The sequence below is a fragment of the Ambystoma mexicanum genome, chromosome 9, assembly GCF_040938575.1.
Source record: "Ambystoma mexicanum isolate Mex_15411 chromosome 9, UKY_AmexF1_1, whole genome shotgun sequence".
Classification (NCBI taxonomy): Eukaryota; Metazoa; Chordata; class Amphibia; order Caudata; family Ambystomatidae; genus Ambystoma; species Ambystoma mexicanum.
The window spans coordinates 659197565-659214931 of NC_090931.1; the positions used below are offsets into that span (position 1 = coordinate 659197565).

The 17367-nt window shown below is 47.5% G+C and overlaps 1 protein-coding gene across 1 annotated transcript in view; it reads left to right on the forward strand.

The window, feature by feature from the left end:
* The window catches only part of AOX1 (aldehyde oxidase 1), a 738465-nt gene extending 727731 nt beyond the window's left edge, over window positions 1-10734 (forward strand). Inside the window, exon 35 of the mRNA XM_069615435.1 lies at window positions 9590-10734. Coding sequence (XP_069471536.1) covers window positions 9590-9640 — 51 coding nt within the window. The 3' untranslated portion in view covers window positions 9641-10734. The remainder of the gene's footprint in view (window positions 1-9589) is intronic.
* The last annotated feature ends 6633 nt before the right edge of the window (window positions 10735-17367 follow it).

The window sequence follows — 17367 nt, forward strand, 5'->3', positions numbered from 1 at the left end:
CCCTAGATACTCTTTTAGGATGGTATTTGATCGGTGCAAGTCATTCAGGGACTCGAATGGTGGCAGCGATCGTTTTGTTTATTTTGAGCTCCTTTTGGCGTTCTGAGCACGTTTTTGCCCTGAACCCAAAATGGTGGCCTGGCTCTCCAAAATGGCCAGACCACGAGGCTCCTTTGTCTTGTCCACTGACCGTCTTGCTCCCTTCACCTTCCCCAGGTCGGGCGACCCGGGGCCTTCCTTATTTGGGCATGTACTTTCCCGCGAAACGTGGTTGCTTTCGCGGGCTTCTACATGTCGATTGTGTGCCTCCAGGGTGTGGGCTGGGATGTCTGGTCCCAATACACATCCTGGGTGCCAGAGAGTCTGGGGTGGTGTGAATGCCTGGGACCACCGTGGTCCGTGATTGGTCCACGTATGGTATGTGTGTTGATGAGCGGATCTCCCATTGGCTCCCCTCCGTTTTGGCGCGAAGGGAACCGTGGATAAGAGGGAGCTGGAAACACCACTGCCATGTCGATCTCCTGAGTTCTCACGAACGAAGGAATACAGGAGCCAAGTATCCTGCAACCAAGAGGCTGGACCGAGGAATCGCTGGTGACCCGCTGAAGGAATCCTCCTTTGCACTGCTGTCGTCCTGTGAAACCCTTTCCTCCTTGGATCGAACCAGAAGGCCTGTACTGGTGCTTCGACCTTTGGAATAGCAGGAACAGCTATTCCCGGCGACTTCATCATCTCCTGCCAAGTAAGCCTTCGGAAGTGTCTCTGGGCCATCCAGTTGACTGACCAGCTTACAAGGGAGTCCTGCTCTGCAACTGCCGCCAGGTTGTGTGGTATTTCGAGTCCTTGTCACTCTCCCACGCTTCGTACGCTTGGCGTCCCCAGGTCTGAAGGGAGGAGTGTACATTTGGCTTGAATACACACAGCCGCTCCGTTGTCCTGCTGCGGCAACAAAACAGTGCTGGTTTCGTCGATTGGGACGTCTTTTTGCTCTACACGACTACGAGGCGTTCCCTGCTCTTCTGAACCTGCCAGCTGCTGAAACTAACGTGGAGAAGCCTGGGTCTGCTTGCTTCGGGGACCGGTGAGTAGTTTAGCTAGGATCTGGTCGCCCTCCTGCAGTATCCCATTGCTTTTCCCTGCTGTGTAAAAACAGCACCCTTTTGGCCGTACTCGCGCTCTGCTTCTGCCCGCTGTGGAGGCTGCGCTTGAGTTGCGGAACCTGCTCTCCTTCTGCTGTGCACTAACCCGAACTGCCTGACTTCCTCCGAAGAGCTTCCCCTTTTGCCCGTTGGCACCGGCATGGCAGGTACTTTGAGCACAAGGCTCCACTCTTCGCAGGGCTCGGACTTCCATCTAGTTAGGTGCCTCTAAAGGCGAACTGAGTCTAAAGCGTTATCGCACTGCCTGTTTTCCTTTCCTTTCAGGTGGACTACATATTTCGTGCTTTAAACGCTTGCGACTGTGTATTTGTATATATATTGTATTGATATGGGATGTGTTGGTTTAATATTGTGATATTGTGATTTTCTCGCTACGGTCATTGTTTTAAAGGCCTTAAAATAAATGTGTATCTATTTTTGATATAACAACTGTTTGGAGTAGTTTGTAAGCGCTCTTGCTTTGTGTGCTCATTGCGGGCTTTCAGTCACGCTCACCCCTCTTGAGACCTAGTCTTGACCGCCGCGATCGCTACCTTGATTGGTCTGGCTTGTCCAGAGGTTACCCTGTTCCAAGTAATTAGGTTGGCCTTCTGAACTTCTGCGCCACCAGGACAGAGTTCAGAAATCCGTCTTAACAAATTGGTGTACAGCGGTGGGATACGACTGAAGGTATCCAGTGTTGCGCTCGAACTAAGGCATTTCAGGTTATTCCAAACAGTACACGTAGTGAATTGTTGTAATATAACTTTTAAAAGGCCATAGTCCTATCAAACAGTATGGAAACAAATACCTTGTTAACTTTAAATGCTTCCAAATCAGAAACGCTGAAAAAGATGTGTGCGGAGAGAGGTGTTTCCTCTCAAGGCACAAAATTGGAAATGATCCAGAGAATCGTGGCGTGGCAAGAAGCGCAGCTTGACGCTATAACTTCCGAGGACAGTGCAGAAGGTGGTGGGGCTGCTCTCACTGGCAGAACCGACGGTTCTGCCGCTGCACTGATTCATCGCGACCACGAGGACAGGGAGGATGTAATGTCTAATGTTTCCTCTGCCAGTGTTGATGGGGAGGCTATGCTTGAATTCAAGAAGCAAGAGCTGCGGTTTAGGCAGCAGGAGCTTGAATTCAGCATAGCCAAACTAAAAATCGAACAGGCAGAAAAACAGAAAGACAGGGATCACCAGTTGGAACTGGCCAAGCTTCAGGTTGCAAATGGATCCAAGGGTCCTAGACATGGGTCTGGGGCTTCCTCTCATCCACGGTTTCCAAAAGATCTGCTCAGTGTGTATGAAGAAAGGAATGACATTATGGACTGGCTGAATGCGTTTGAGTATGCATGCGAGGTCCAGGAAGTTGACAATGCTGATAAGATTGCGTGGTTGCTCAGTAGACTGCCCCATTCTGGCTGCAGTGCCATTATGGAAATGTCGAAGGCTGAGCGGGCTGATTTCGCAATGTTAAAGCAAACTCTCATTTTAAAGTTTGGGAAGACTCCGGCCCAATATTTAAAGCGTTTTCGAGAGTATAAGAAAAAGGAAGGTGGTACTTGGGTATCTTATGTCGCTGAATCTTTGAAAAACTTAACTGGCTGGGTTGAAGGTTATAAGGTTTCTACCTTCGAAGGCATGATAAATCTTGTCATGCTGGAACATATTTTTGCTTCTTCTTCCCCGGAGCTTAAGCAGCATTTGGCCGATTCGAAGGAGATAGATCCTAAGAAGCTGGCCATTGCATCAGACTTATGGGTGTCACATCGAGTGTCCCATAAGGACAAAACTCATCCTGGTAAGCAGGAGGAAGGGAAAAAGTCCAAAGATGTGGAGGGTGGGGAATCTGCTAAATCTTCTTCCCATAAGGGCCACAAAAAGAAAAACAAGGGTAAGACACAAGAGAACTCACAGGGTAGTGGAGGTCAGCCTCCGAAACAGAACTCTGGTTACAATAAGCCTCCCTACGTAAACAGACCCAATGGGGCTTGTTTTTCTTGTGGAGCAACTGACCATGTGAAGGGGGATCCCCGTTGTAAGGTTAGACCTTTGGGGGTCCACTCCGCTAATCTGGCCTTCTCCTCCTACGAGGAAGAAGAGATTTCTCCTCAGACTCATTTCCCAGCGGAATAGAGGCTGAGGTAGTTTTAGTGTCCCTGGGTTCCTGGGAGCCTAAAGTCGCAGAGGCTTATGCTAGGATTCCAGATAATACCAAGCACTACTTTAAAGACAGTGTGCTGATCAATGGAGTGGATACTCCAGCTCTTAGGGATAGTGGGTGCAGTCGCACTGTAGTGGATTCTACCTTGGTAGACTCAGAGGAAGTTGCCAGAGCTACTCTGATGCCCACTAAGTTGGCTGACGGCCCCCTCCGTATGTTTCCCGTGATCCCTGTAAATCTTACTTTAAATGGTACAGCAGTCAGGATTCCAGTGAGCATTCAGAGAAACGTCCCGGGAAAGGTCTTGTTGGGCAATGATCTCAGAGCTTTAGGGCTCGTAGGAGACACTGCCGAAAGACCCTACACACGGTCTCAAGCACGGGCAGCATTGGCCAAGTCCAATACGCCGCCCCAGCCGAAGGGGAAACCCAAGGCGAAAGGAGTCTACAAGTCAAGACGAGGGAAAGAGAATATTCCCCCGAGCTCGCCTACCACTGCGGTGGAGGAAATTGGTCAATCGCCCGGGCCTGACGAGGAGGTGGCGATGCCTGAAGTATTCGACCCCAACGATCATCCTGAACTAAAAGACTTGTTAGTTGAAGGAGGTCCTGATAGGGACGAATTCAGTAAAGGCCAACGTGAGTGCCCATCTCTGGAAGGCCTAAGGAGACAGGCCTGCTCCCAGCTTGAGGGTGAACCTCCTGGGATGCATAGGATTTACCAGGAAGGTGGACTCCTGTATAGTGAGCCCACAGAGTCTACAGAAGGAGACCATAGGAGGTTGGTGGTTCCCCTTGCTGTTAGGCCCTTCCTCCTGCAGTTGGCGCATGAAGTTCCCCTTGCTGGTCACCTCGGTATGAGGAAGACCAAGCAAAGGTTATCCATGCACTTCTACTGGCCCAAGATGGGGGTGCAAGTAGAAAGTCACTGCAGGAGTTGTGCCTCCTGCCAGTTGTCTGGTAAGGTTGGCGCGACAATCCAAGCTCCGTTGGTACCGCTCCCAGTTGTGGGGGTACCATTTGAAAGGGTAGGGATCGACATGGTTGGTCCCCTTGACCCGCAAACATCCTCAGGCAATAGGTTTATCCTGGTGCTGGTCGACCATGCAACCAGGTATCCTGAGGCCGTCCCATTTACAACTGTAACTGCCAAGCCAGTTGCAGAAGCTTTACTCGGCATGTTTACTAGGGTTGGCTTCCCTAAAGAAGTTGTGTCGGATCATGGCAGCAACTTTATGTCGAAGTATAGGCAGGCTATGTGGAAAGAATGTGGGGACACCTACAGGTTCTCTTCTGCATACCGCCCCCAGACCAATGGTCTGGGGGGGCGTTTCAGCAGGACGTTAAAAAGCATGATTGGGGCTCTGGAGGAGCCCCAGAGAAGAAAATGGGATCTTCTTTTACCATGCCTACTGTTTGCCTACCGAGAGGTACCACAGGAGGGTGTTGGCCTCAGCCCCTTCGAACTTCTGTTCGGTCATCCCGTACGGGGACCCTTAGCCATCGTCAAAGAGGGATGGGAGATGCCCACTCCCCCTGTTACTACCAATGTAGTTGATTATGTGCTAGGGCTCAGAAAACGGATGGTACCTCTGATACCATTGATGAGTTGATGAACCAGAAAGTTTCCCTCATCAACTTTACACTTGGTCAGCAAGTCCTGATCATGAATCTCATAAGGCCTCGAGCTTTACAGGACAAATGGTCAGGCCCTTACCCAGTGGTGGAGCCCCTGGGTGAGGTTAACTATTCAGTGGACCTTGGAAGGCCTGGACAGGCTCCCAAAGTGTTTCACATGAATAGGCTGAAGGCTTTCGCTCCAAGCGGCGAAATCGCAGCACTGCTATTGGCTTCAGACGTCGAGGAAGAGGAGTCTGAACCTCTCCCTGACCTGTTCCAAAGCAGTCCTTCAGAAAGCTCTTTTGAGGGTGTCCGAGTGGCCCCTCACCAAAATGGACAAGGCTCAGTGGTTTGCCTTGGACATGAAGTAGGTGGAGGGAGGAGACAGCCTCTATCCAGTAAGGTACCAGCGGTACAAGACTGGCCTACCCCCACTACGCAAACCCAAGTGAGAGCCTTTTTAGGACTCACGGGGTATTACCGCAATTTTGTGGCAGACTATGGTACCATAGCTGCTCCTCTGACTGCCCTCACAACTCCGAAGAAACCCAAGAAAGTAACTTGGACTGACGAGTGTGAGAAGGCCTTCAATGGCTTAAAAGACTCCTTGTGCCAGGCCCCTGTGCTCAGGGCCCCTGATTATCAAAGACCTTTTATCGTGCAGACGGATGCCTCTGACACTGGGATAGGAGCTGTACTATCACAAGTAGATGAGAAGGGTAAGGAACACCCTATCGGTTTTATTAGTCGCCAGCTTAAGGACAGAGAGCTCAGATGGTCCACGGTAGAGAAAGAATGTTTCTCTGTTGTGTGGGCCCTAAGGAAGCTGAGGCCCTACCTCTATGGGACCCACTTCACTGTGCAGACTGACCATAAGCCGTTAAAGTGGCTAATGAACATGAAGGGGGAGAATCCAAAGTTGCTTAGGTGGTCCATAAGTCTACAAGGCTTCGACTTCACTATTGAGCATAGGCCAGGTGTCCAACATAGCAATGCTGATGGGTTGTCCAGAATGTTTTACCGACCTGAACAAGAGACTCATCCAGGGGTGGATTAGTTCCCCCTGTCCATAGTCTGGGAGGGGCGAGTGTTAGGAAAGATTTCGTAATTGTAGGGAATTTTCCTTCCATGTGGCAACCCCTAAACTTTTTGCTATTGTTTTTAACCTTGTTCTTGACTTTGCCAGAGAAGTACAGCCTTCTGCCGCACTTCTCTGGGCTTTCGCTCCTTTCTTATGGGGAAACTGACATGCCCTTAAGACAGTCAGTACCGGGGAACGCTGTTTCCCGTAGTTTCTTTTATCGTGTTGCGGCTTTAGTGCAACATGACACAAGAGGGCACTGTAAGCTAAGTTACAGCTCTCTTGGGTCTCTAGCCTTCTACAGACCCTAGATACTCTTTTAGGATGGTATTTGATCGGTGCAAGTCATTCAGGGACTCGAATGGTGGCAGCGATCGTTTTGTTTATTTTGAGCTCCTTTTGGCGTTCTGAGCACGTTTTTGCCCTGAACCCAAAATGGTGGCCTGGCTCTCCAAAATGGCCAGACCACGAGGCTCCTTTGTCTTGTCCACTGACCGTCTTGCTCCCTTCACCTTCCCCAGGTCGGGCGACCCGGGGCCTTCCTTATTTGGGCATGTACTTTCCCGCGAAACGTGGTTGCTTTCGCGGGCTTCTACATGTCGATTGTGTGCCTCCAGGGTGTGGGCTGGGATGTCTGGTCCCAATACACATCCTGGGTGCCAGAGAGTCTGGGGTGGTGTGAATGCCTGGGACCACCGTGGTCCGTGATTGGTCCACGTATGGTATGTGTGTTGATGAGCGGATCTCCCATCGGCTCCCCTCCGTTTTGGCGCGAAGGGAACCGTGGATAAGAGGGAGCTGGAAACACCACTGCCATGTCGATCTCCTGAGTTCTCACGAACGAAGGAATACAGGAGCCAAGTATCCTGCAACCAAGAGGCTGGACCGAGGAATCGCTGGTGACCCGCTGAAGGAATCCTCCTTTGCACTGCTGTCGTCCTGTGAAACCCTTTCCTCCTTGGATCGAACCAGAAGGCCTGTACTGGTGCTTCGACCTTTGGAATAGCAGGAACAGCTATTCCCGGCGACTTCATCATCTCCTGCCAAGTAAGCCTTCGGAAGTGTCTCTGGGCCATCCAGTTGACTGACCAGCTTACAAGGGAGTCCTGCTCTGCAACTGCCGCCAGGTTGTGTGGTATTTCGAGTCCTTGTCACTCTCCCACGCTTCGTACGCTTGGCGTCCCCAGGTCTGAAGGGAGGAGTGTACATTTGGCTTGAATACACACAGCCGCTCCGTTGTCCTGCTGCGGCAACAAAACAGTGCTGGTTTCGTCGATTGGGACGTCTTTTTGCTCTACACGACTACGAGGCGTTCCCTGCTCTTCTGAACCTGCCAGCTGCTGAAACTAACGTGGAGAAGCCTGGGTCTGCTTGCTTCGGGGACCGGTGAGTAGTTTAGCTAGGATCTGGTCGCCCTCCTGCAGTATCCCATTGCTTTTCCCTGCTGTGTAAAAACAGCACCCTTTTGGCCGTACTCGCGCTCTGCTTCTGCCCGCTGTGGAGGCTGCGCTTGAGTTGCGGAACCTGCTCTCCTTCTGCTGTGCACTAACCCGAACTGCCTGACTTCCTCCGAAGAGCTTCCCCTTTTGCCCGTTGGCACCGGCGTGGCAGGTACTTTGAGCACAAGGCTCCACTCTTCGCAGGGCTCGGACTTCCATCTAGTTAGGTGCCTCTAAAGGCGAACTGAGTCTAAAGCATTATCGCACTGCCTGTTTTCCTTTCCTTTCAGGTGGACTACATATTTCGTGCTTTAAACGCTTGCGACTGTGTATTTGTATATATATTGTATTGATATGGGATGTGTTGGTTTAATATTGTGATATTGTGATTTTCTCGCTACGGTCATTGTTTTAAAGGCCTTAAAATAAATGTGTATCTATTTTTGATATAACAACTGTTTGGAGTAGTTTGTAAGCGCTCTTGCTTTGTGTGCTCATTGCGGGCTTTCAGTCACGCTCACCCCTCTTGAGACCTAGTCTTGACCGCCGCGATCGCTACCTTGATTGGTCTGGCTTGTCCAGAGGTTACCCTGTTCCAAGTAATTAGGTTGGCCTTCTGAACTTCTGCGCCACCAGGACAGAGTTCAGAAATCCGTCTTAACACATTTCACAATGAAAGGCCTTTTAAAGGCCAGTCACTGTGAAATGATCTCCCAGCTCCTGGACTTGTGATGCGTTCGTGTCGGAGGCAAGCCAGAGCATCATTCATAACATGCAAGGGAGTTGGCAAGCCCATCATTTACACTCCTGCCCAGCCCTCCTAAAATACCAGTCACCTTTGAGAATAAAGTGACCTGCTCATTTCTCAAACTAGAACAAATTAAAAAGGGCAATATGTGTGCTTTTATATTTGCATTACATTTTGAAAATGTTCACTGGAAAGTCTTTCTCCCTGCCCAGAGAAAGCCTAATTCCCAGAAATTCCAGTTTATCCCCTGTGTTTGCAGTCTCCTTCTTCCCTCACCTTTGGCCAGATGAGACGAATAAACCCTTGGGCTTCCCCCCCCCCCCCTTATACACACCACAAGCATTTAAGAAATCTATATGCCCCGAAAGGAGATAGCACAGCTATAGATAGAACCCAGTTGGAGATATATTGGAGTGAATTGAAACACGTCCAGTGTCCCCCAAAGCAGAGTTACCTCATAACAGTGTAATGTGTTATAGGTTACCACCCCTCTACCCTACAAAATAATACTATAAAAGCAGTCCATAGCCAAGTGCATGTTGGCCAACAAAATGTTCTAGAATGTTCACGGACAAACTGCCAAAAACATATTTAACGGCTGTGTAGGCCCTTCCAATAATAATGGTGTCGGTCATAGCTTTTCCTACCTCATAAAAGGGGAACAGTCGTGAGACATGCTTCTGTCTGAGGAGGTAGCCAGTCACCCTCCCAAACCAGAGCCTCGACTCTCAAATGTGGGGTAGCGAGGTGACCCCTGAGTATGTTGCTCGAGCATCAAAGAAGCCGAGTTCCACACGGAGCAGCCGCTAGCATTGTGGAAGCGTCTGGTAGCTACACAGATATCAGCACTCTGGCTATGTGTAGCTAATCGGTATCTAGGAATGTAAGTAGTAGGCACGCAGCAGCGAAGAGAGATGCATGTGTGACCACGGAGCTAAGAGGAGAACATAGTAACAAGAAAAGAGCGGTTGCTTTCCTGGGCTCAGCAGTGGAGCGTGTCCCTTCCTTTAACCCGAGATGTCCTACACTGTTCATAGGATTGCTTCTATGTGTTCTTACCACAGACATTTCCCGGCAGAATCTTTTACTGCATTTTGTTATCAATTTTTGTCCTGCCAAATGTCTCACCAAAACCCACCTCCCCTTGCATTTGGTAACAAGTGCAGTCTGATTTCTGCAGTGTAAAGACTGGATACCACAGGATTCTTCTTCTAGGGGAAGCCTGCCAGGTGTGTTCTAGGATTTAACTAATGCTGCGGCAGAGTGGAGATCTCTCCTTTGCACTCTCACAAAATATATGCTGGTTTTCATCCATCTTGATCCTTTTCTAAGTCGATTGGAGCAATCAAGAAGATGGCTTCTTCTCTTCATGCGCTTGTCCTTTCTTTAATTTTCAGATTCCTAAAGATGATCCTGACTCGTACGTCCCATGGGCTGCCAATGTCTAACTCAAACCACAAGTCTGCTATGAAATCACAAATAAGTCTCAAGCCGTCGCTGCGGCATTCCAACGACACGCTACAATGGTTCGGAGAAGCACCATGATACAATACCGAGCAGACGCAACACTCAGCGCTTCAAGCAAGCTGCTTATCTTGCACAGCTATTCGGCCGCATGATAGGTCTACCAGAATCTGCTTGTATGAAATTGCTCACAATTTTGAAAACGAATCTGTAAAAGAAGGGGCAGCACAATATTTAATTCTGTTATAATTTGTTTGTAAAAATATTGGGAAGCCTCTGAAAAGATGTAATGACGTAACGATTTGGCCGTTGTCAGACTCCCGAACATGTAATTGCCAGATCCCTACGGAGGTTCAGTAGCATCAATCTGTAGTGGAATGGCCACAAAGTCATATGGGTTGCTCCATCAAAGAAATTGTATTTCCCAGATGTGTGGGTGACCTTTCAGTGGACTGAGCATGATTAAAGAGGGTTTAAAGGTTTAGAAATTCAAATGTGAAATGATCTTATATCGAAATTGTATGGATCCAATTTGTAATGTGTATATCTATGTTTTGGGTTTTATAATAGCACCAACCTAGAAGCAACAGGCCACCATACAACAATGAGATACTGTATGAGGATGCAATTATCTGGATACATTAGAAGGATAGACTATCAAGGGTACATTTAATAGGTTATTGCGAGGGGGCACACAGAGTAGCAATGGGGGATGCAGGATGAGGCGGTCGAGACAGACCGATTCTTGGTTGACAATATATCACTGTGCTGCAATTGAATATTTCAGAGTTTTCAGAATCTGACTTCCTAACCATACTGCTAAATCCTGGGACTGCATCACAACCTTGTCTCCTTTTGCTATGAGAGATGAAGCAAAGGCTTTCCTTCTAAGTTGGCCCAGAATGCCCCAAAGGCACCAACTATTTAAGCATCTCCTACCTGATTATTACCGCTTTTTCCAATGCCAATATTTGTCCATTTAGAAAAAGCAACAATGACATTACTTGTTATTTCTCTAAAGGATCTCACATTTCTCATTATAGCCACTTTGATTTTCAATAAATATAATTTGAATTTTTCTGTTTGTATACATTATCATTTATTTAAGGTGAGGAGATGGCTTCTTACAGAAACACTGCACAGCAGACCGTGGAGCACCTCCGTGGGTGTAGCTTTATGGGGGCGAAAGGGTGTTATCCCCCCAACTTTCGTGGCATACCATTTTGTTCCCCTCATTTGGCAGGGGCCCCTTTCCTTTATATGTCATGCCCCTCCCCCACAACATTTTTAGCACATTTACTCCACTGAGCACCTCCCTTTCTGGGTGCCTTACAAGGGCTGAGCGGTAGTATTTGAGCTTTACAGAAGCTGGCTGGTGGAGGGGGAAGTGGATCACATGTAATGGGGCCAGTCCGAATAGACATTTATTCCCAGTTTTGTGGAAAGGGGCCACCGTTTGAGAAAATACTGAGTGACGTTGCAGAAAATATACATTGAGACCTTTGTACAGGAGAGGGCAGGGTTAGGCATCAGAGGGATGGTTGACAACACTTTGCCTATCATTCATGTCTTTGTGGGTAAGAAGATATGATGTTTTTAAAGTCATTTTAAAGGCCATGAGCTTTAAAGTTGTACCCATGTTCATAAACAATTACAACAGCCTATTGCTTGACATTTTCTAACCTGCACAAGATAACTAGACAACCACAACAAACAACACATAAACAGCACCAATAGCACATGAGGTCTCGCCCCGGTCCGATACTCACACCAAAGTTCAGCGCACGGTGGAAACCGAACTGAAGCTGCCAACAGCACACCACTTCTCTCACTCTCCTAATCCCTGTTCGCCCGACTAACCTAACCCGCCCGCCTTTTTGTTTTTACAGGTCCGCCTGAGCACCTGCGGACCAAATCCATTGTTACCCTACTTGTCTTCACATCACAGAATTGTTTCACACAAACATCTTTTGATTAAAATGTGCAAGTGTGCATGCATTACACTGTGTCAGGCTTATGTGATGCAGGCCTTTACTGTGGAGAATACGGAGAATGAGTTCCTTTGATAAAGAGTGCAAAATATGTATTGAATATTCCTAACGTCCTGTCAGGAAACACCTGATTTTTGCCTCCAAAATGTTATCGGCTACACACCATTCACTCCAAAGTGATAGACAGGAATTGGGGCTTGGAAGTTTACATGTTTAAGAAAATAGTCAGGAATTAGGCATACTTTTTTATGTCATCTCTAAGCAATTGTTTTATGTTAATATATAGGGCCAGATGGGAATATGACATATTTGTTTCTTTCAAAGTATTTGCCTGACAATGGACTGTGACTTATCAGGGAAAGGGGCCATTAGCACTCTCCAACACACATGTTTCTGCCCAGTCCAGCCCAGTAATAAAATATAAGACATCAAAGAAGCAGACTTGGGGAATGACCTGTGCTCTATAAAGCCCAGCTATGGCGTTTACCATCATTGTACTTCAAAGACCTGGTTAGTGCCAACCTGCAAACAAAAAAAAACAACCCTTTTGTTAGGTTTTCAAGGAGGCAGACCTCTGTGTTTACACTTTAAAAAAGCACCCTTTTCTGTGTTTTTGGGGACGAGGCTGCGTACCACAAAGCATTTGAAGTGCCACCACCAGGGCCATGAGTGTGTGGAGGTGTTTGTTTTCTGGGGTTATTGAGTTCCGGGTGTATTGGCACAGAGGAAGGAGGGTAACGGAGCGGACTCGCAGGAAAGCATGGAAGTCATGGAAATTATATAATGAGCAGGGTCTGAAGGGGGGAGGACCAGGATATACATTTTGCCAGGTAGAGGTTGTAGAGTGTGTGAGTTGCACAATTTACTATTTTAGAGGTTAGACGTCATATACCCCAGTTTCAGGAGAGGTATAGGGACACCTGTCTGATCTTCTGTGGCATCTCAGGGAGCAAAGATCTGGTGGGGCTGACTATTCCCGGCAGACCCCATGTGCAACCTCAATGACTGAGCGCTCACGCGACCTACATCACGTATGCATGGCCTTCATGACTACAACATGCATTTGTTGGACGGGTTTTGTGGATTTTCTCCTCTGCTTTGGTGACACTTCTTGGCTGTCTTTGTGTTCCTGACCACAGACTGTTTTACTGGATTACCTGCATGGCCCCATTGTTTTGGCAGTCGCTGACTTTTTGGGGAATTATAGAATGCACAAAGAACTTGAACTCTAGTTCGGACTTGCACGTGTTGCTTCCTAGGATCTGCTGAAGTGTGATACATGCAATCTACGGCTTGTCTCCCCTCGAGAACCAGGATTCTTTTCATGATTAGATGTGGTGAGCCTCATGCTGTTTGAGTCAGGCCCATCAGGCTGTTTCTCTCTTTTCCCTTTGGGAACGCGGAACGGCTCCTCTGGTCTGTGGAAATTACCCAGACTCTTAGAGTGCCTTTGTTTCTGCTTAGTTCAGGTAAAGTCTTGGGAAGTTGGGTGATAATACTGGCAAGTCATGCTACCTATATTTACTGAGAATTCTTTTCTTGCAGCGCCGGGAGAGAGCCTTTTGGCATTCCTTCGTCTTTTTGCATGACTCCTCCTCACAGGGGGGTCTCGCAGCTCGTGGGGTGGGCTCTGGAGGAAAGTCTGTCACCCCCCCCCCCCTCCCGGCTATTTCTTGGTCACGACCCTGGCAGACTGAGAAGCTTCTTTCATCTCTGGGATGAAAGTATCGAGGGAGCTCCTGATCAGGTGGCTGCGTTAGTACAGGCCATATCCTCCCTTAGGGCCAACATGACGTGGCACATCCTGCAATACATCAGTGGCTTGATGATGCCTTGCAGAGTAGCAAGCACCCTCTGGCCTTTGGCCCTAAGTTTGCTTGAGCAGTTGCTCATGTCACGCCAGCGGCGCCAGTCGTTCCACCCGTAACGGTTATGGATCCGTATCCTCTTCCTCTACCACTCCCCGCAAAAACCTTTGGGAGACCTCAAGACATATAGGCCCTCATTACACCATAGTTGGTGCCAGTGTTGTAACGAGTCCGCCATGGTGAAATGGGGAAATACCGCCTCATTCCAAGGTTGGCGAGGCGGTATTTGCCCATTTCACCATGGCCCTTCCCCATTCCCATTTTCGCCCCATAGGGCTCAATGGGACTGGGGAAGGCGCTAAGTACGGTACTGCAAATTGTGGTACCGTAATTAGCACCGAGGTCCCTTTGCAGCACCCTACTTTAACGGCTGGTAAAACCAGCCGTTAAGGTCGGGTCCCGCAAAGGGACCTCGTAATCAGGCGTTAAAGGTTTAACGGCGCCGACACCTTTTACGGCGTCGTTAAACCCTTAACGCCAGGGTCGTAATGACCCCCATAGAACCTTCCTGCACCTTTGCAAATTGCATTTTATATGCAGACTAGTGCCCTTTCCCGGTGCCAATGTGAAGGCATCTTTCGTGTTATCTCATCTAGGGGGGGTCTTCCAGCCTACTGGTCAATCCCCTGTGAGAGACCGATGTCGCAGTCCTCTTTGATGCCTTGCTTGGATCTATGAATAGAGTTTTATCATTAGCCATAAGGCCCACTAACATAACTTGGAACTGTTAGAATTAACTCGGGAATTGTAGGGGCTACTTAAATATGCAACTTGTATTAATCAGCTGCTAGCAGAATCCCCTGGCCGAAATCAAAGAGAGCTGCTGTTTAAATAGGCTTTTCCTGTGGTGCCAGATTTTCCTGATTCTTACCCAGCATTACTAGATATCATGTTGCAGTTGGATGCACCAATGTTGGTACGTAAGGGTGAGAAGCGTCACCCCTCCCTGCGATCTGGTACACAATCCGAAAACCTGCATCCTGCGGGCACTTAAGAATCTCCTGAGCACATGCAAGCAGGAACTTCGTGGGGCCATTGACACGTGAAGAGCGTGAGCTTCGAGAGATCAGCAGATCTGTGGCAAGGGAGGCTGTTCTATCTGAGAATGCCCCAAAAGACCCCAGAAACAACAGCGAAGCACCTCAACTCACCCATAGAAGGGACTGCATGTATGAGTCCGGTCAATGACTGGTGCCCAACAGTCTCCAATACTTATTTCTACTTAACGGTGTCTTTAGCTTTCCCCAGTCACCAATGTATTTGTGCTTGGGTTTTGGTGGACTCGGCAAGGTCCATGAATTATATTGATACAGAATTTGCACAACGGCATGGGATTCCCATGGAAGCCAAACAGTATACGGAAGCACTCCACACAATGGATGGCTCCGTATAGGTTTCAGGTCCTATCACCAACAAGACTTGTACCTTAGACATTAAAGTAGCTTGTTCTCACATAGAATGTCTCACCTTTGATCTTATGTCAGCTCCTCACTTTGGTATTATACTGGAGGACTGGGGTTACATCAGCATATCCCTCAGATAGATTGGTTAACCCAGTCAGCCCAGTTTACCTCCCTTTACTGTCAAGTAAAACTGTAATCGGGGCATTGCTATAATTGATGATCAATGTCGAGTTCTGGCTGGTCTTCATGAGATTAGGGCAATGTTCCCTGAACTGCATAATATCAAGACCTTAGGGATGTGTTCAGTAAAACTCAGGCAGAAAAACCACATCCACATAGGGAGTTCGACTGCCCGATGTCACAGATGGCACAGAAAACCACCTTGAGTCTTTGGGACAGTTCAAGGGTTTGTATTTGTATTTTTGTGGGCCCTAGAGCGGACCCTCTCCCGCTGTCATCTCCCATGGAATTCCCTCCCTCACACAGGTGTCCGTAAACTCAGTTAGTGCTACCGAGCGGTAAACCCCACTACTCCTCTCACCAGTCTTCCGTCTCTCAGATGTTGCACTGCTCCTACTCTCACCTCCACCCTTTGATGTTACCACTCCTCCCACTCCACTAATCCCCCTATCTGCTACTATTCCTCCAATCACTACTCTACTCCCCCTTACACTACTACTCTTCTCCCACTATTAATCCCTTCCTCCCACTTCTACTTTCCTCCTAAGCCTACTACTCAAACACCCTCATTTGACACTGTATCATTCACTTCACATCAACTCCTTACACCAACTTCCTCTACTCACTTGCATTATAACCAGACACTCTATCTTGAAAAACCTGATAAGCAGGCAAGAGTAGATGAAGAAGCTGAACACATCATGTTAACAATTAAACAAGGAACCTCCTCAAAATCTGAGAATATGTTTTTGCATGGAACAGATGAGCCGTAAACAGGGCCAGAAATAAAGCCAAGCATAAGGTCCATCCTGAAGGTTTTTGATTGTCCAAAGTGTTCCAAGAATTGTAAAATGTTTATTGGACCAGCAATCCTGTTCTACACTTAGCTGTGGATAAGACTTTTCACCTTTTATGTCCTATTGACCACAGGACACTTCCTTACTCCAATGGAGATCCCAACATCAAGCAGACAGTTGAACATGTCAACTTTAGCCTTAGCACATACACTATGCACATACACAGCAGGTTGCTGGTGGGATCTCAACACAAATTACTACATACGCACTTGAGTTAGGCCAGTTTTGGACACGCCAGTATAAAACTTACAGAGGTTTAGTATGCAACTCCAGGTACATACTCGATCAATGATAGATTAATCTAGGATACTGCCCCCTAAGGTGCATGTCTGAGAAGGGGACATTTGAGACACGTTGAGGGCCAAGATAGAAGCATTTGCTCAAGGAGCATTGTTAGATCCTGAAGGTGATCTGGAGAGTATAGATGATATGTTGGGTCATGTTTGTTTTGTGAAATATTTTGACACCTTTCTTATTTTTATAAGCAAAGGGCAGTGCAGCGGATAAATAAAATCAACTGGTAGCACTGTTCTGTTCCTTTTCTAAACTCATCACCAGAGTTTAAGGCACAATGTCCTTAAATACCAAATCCACTGGTGGATGAAGGGCATGTACCACAGAATAAATATATATTCGCCCCACCTTTAGAACATTGCCAGTTTGTGTGGTTCATACACTCTGTGATATATGATCAAACATTCTTTGCCACAATGACAGAGAAAACATGGCAAGAATCAGTCCCTCTTAATATAACATGGGGTTGGGGTAAACCTTGTAAAGTACATTGAACTGATACTACAGAGGTAGCGAGTAAACATCCATATTTGATGTACTTCCTAAATTACAGTCATTCTGAAGTCACAAGTAGGTTTCACTGTTCACCCTTTTATTCAGATTGGCAAGCCAAAGAGGGTAAATTCTGGTGGAAAACTGAGCAGCTTAACAAAGCGATGCAGGAAATGAAATATGAATATATTAAAAATGCCTCAGGCGTTCCAGTGGGCTGGAATCTCCATGTCAGTGAGTGTTATAAAAGGCACAAAGGAATAAGGTGTAGGTCCTTATAATGCTGAAGCTACACTATTCACTTCACTAACGTTGCCTTTTCCATAGGCAAAGCATACCAATTAATGGTGAAGCAAGCACCTTTACATGAGGTCATTAGCAAGATAGGAACACAAGGAAAGTCGGGTAATTGGTTAGCAATCTTAGACATGATAGGCCATCTAGTAAAGATTAGGACCAAAAGAGAAACGAAAAGTGCAGAATCCTCCTACACCTGAAAGGAACCAGTATTGGACATCCAATGACTGGCAGACATTCAATAGAGAAGCACTTTCATACCACCAATGACAACTTCATTGCGTTGTAAAAAGGAATCTACAATCTGAGAGATGTGGTAGTTGGTATAG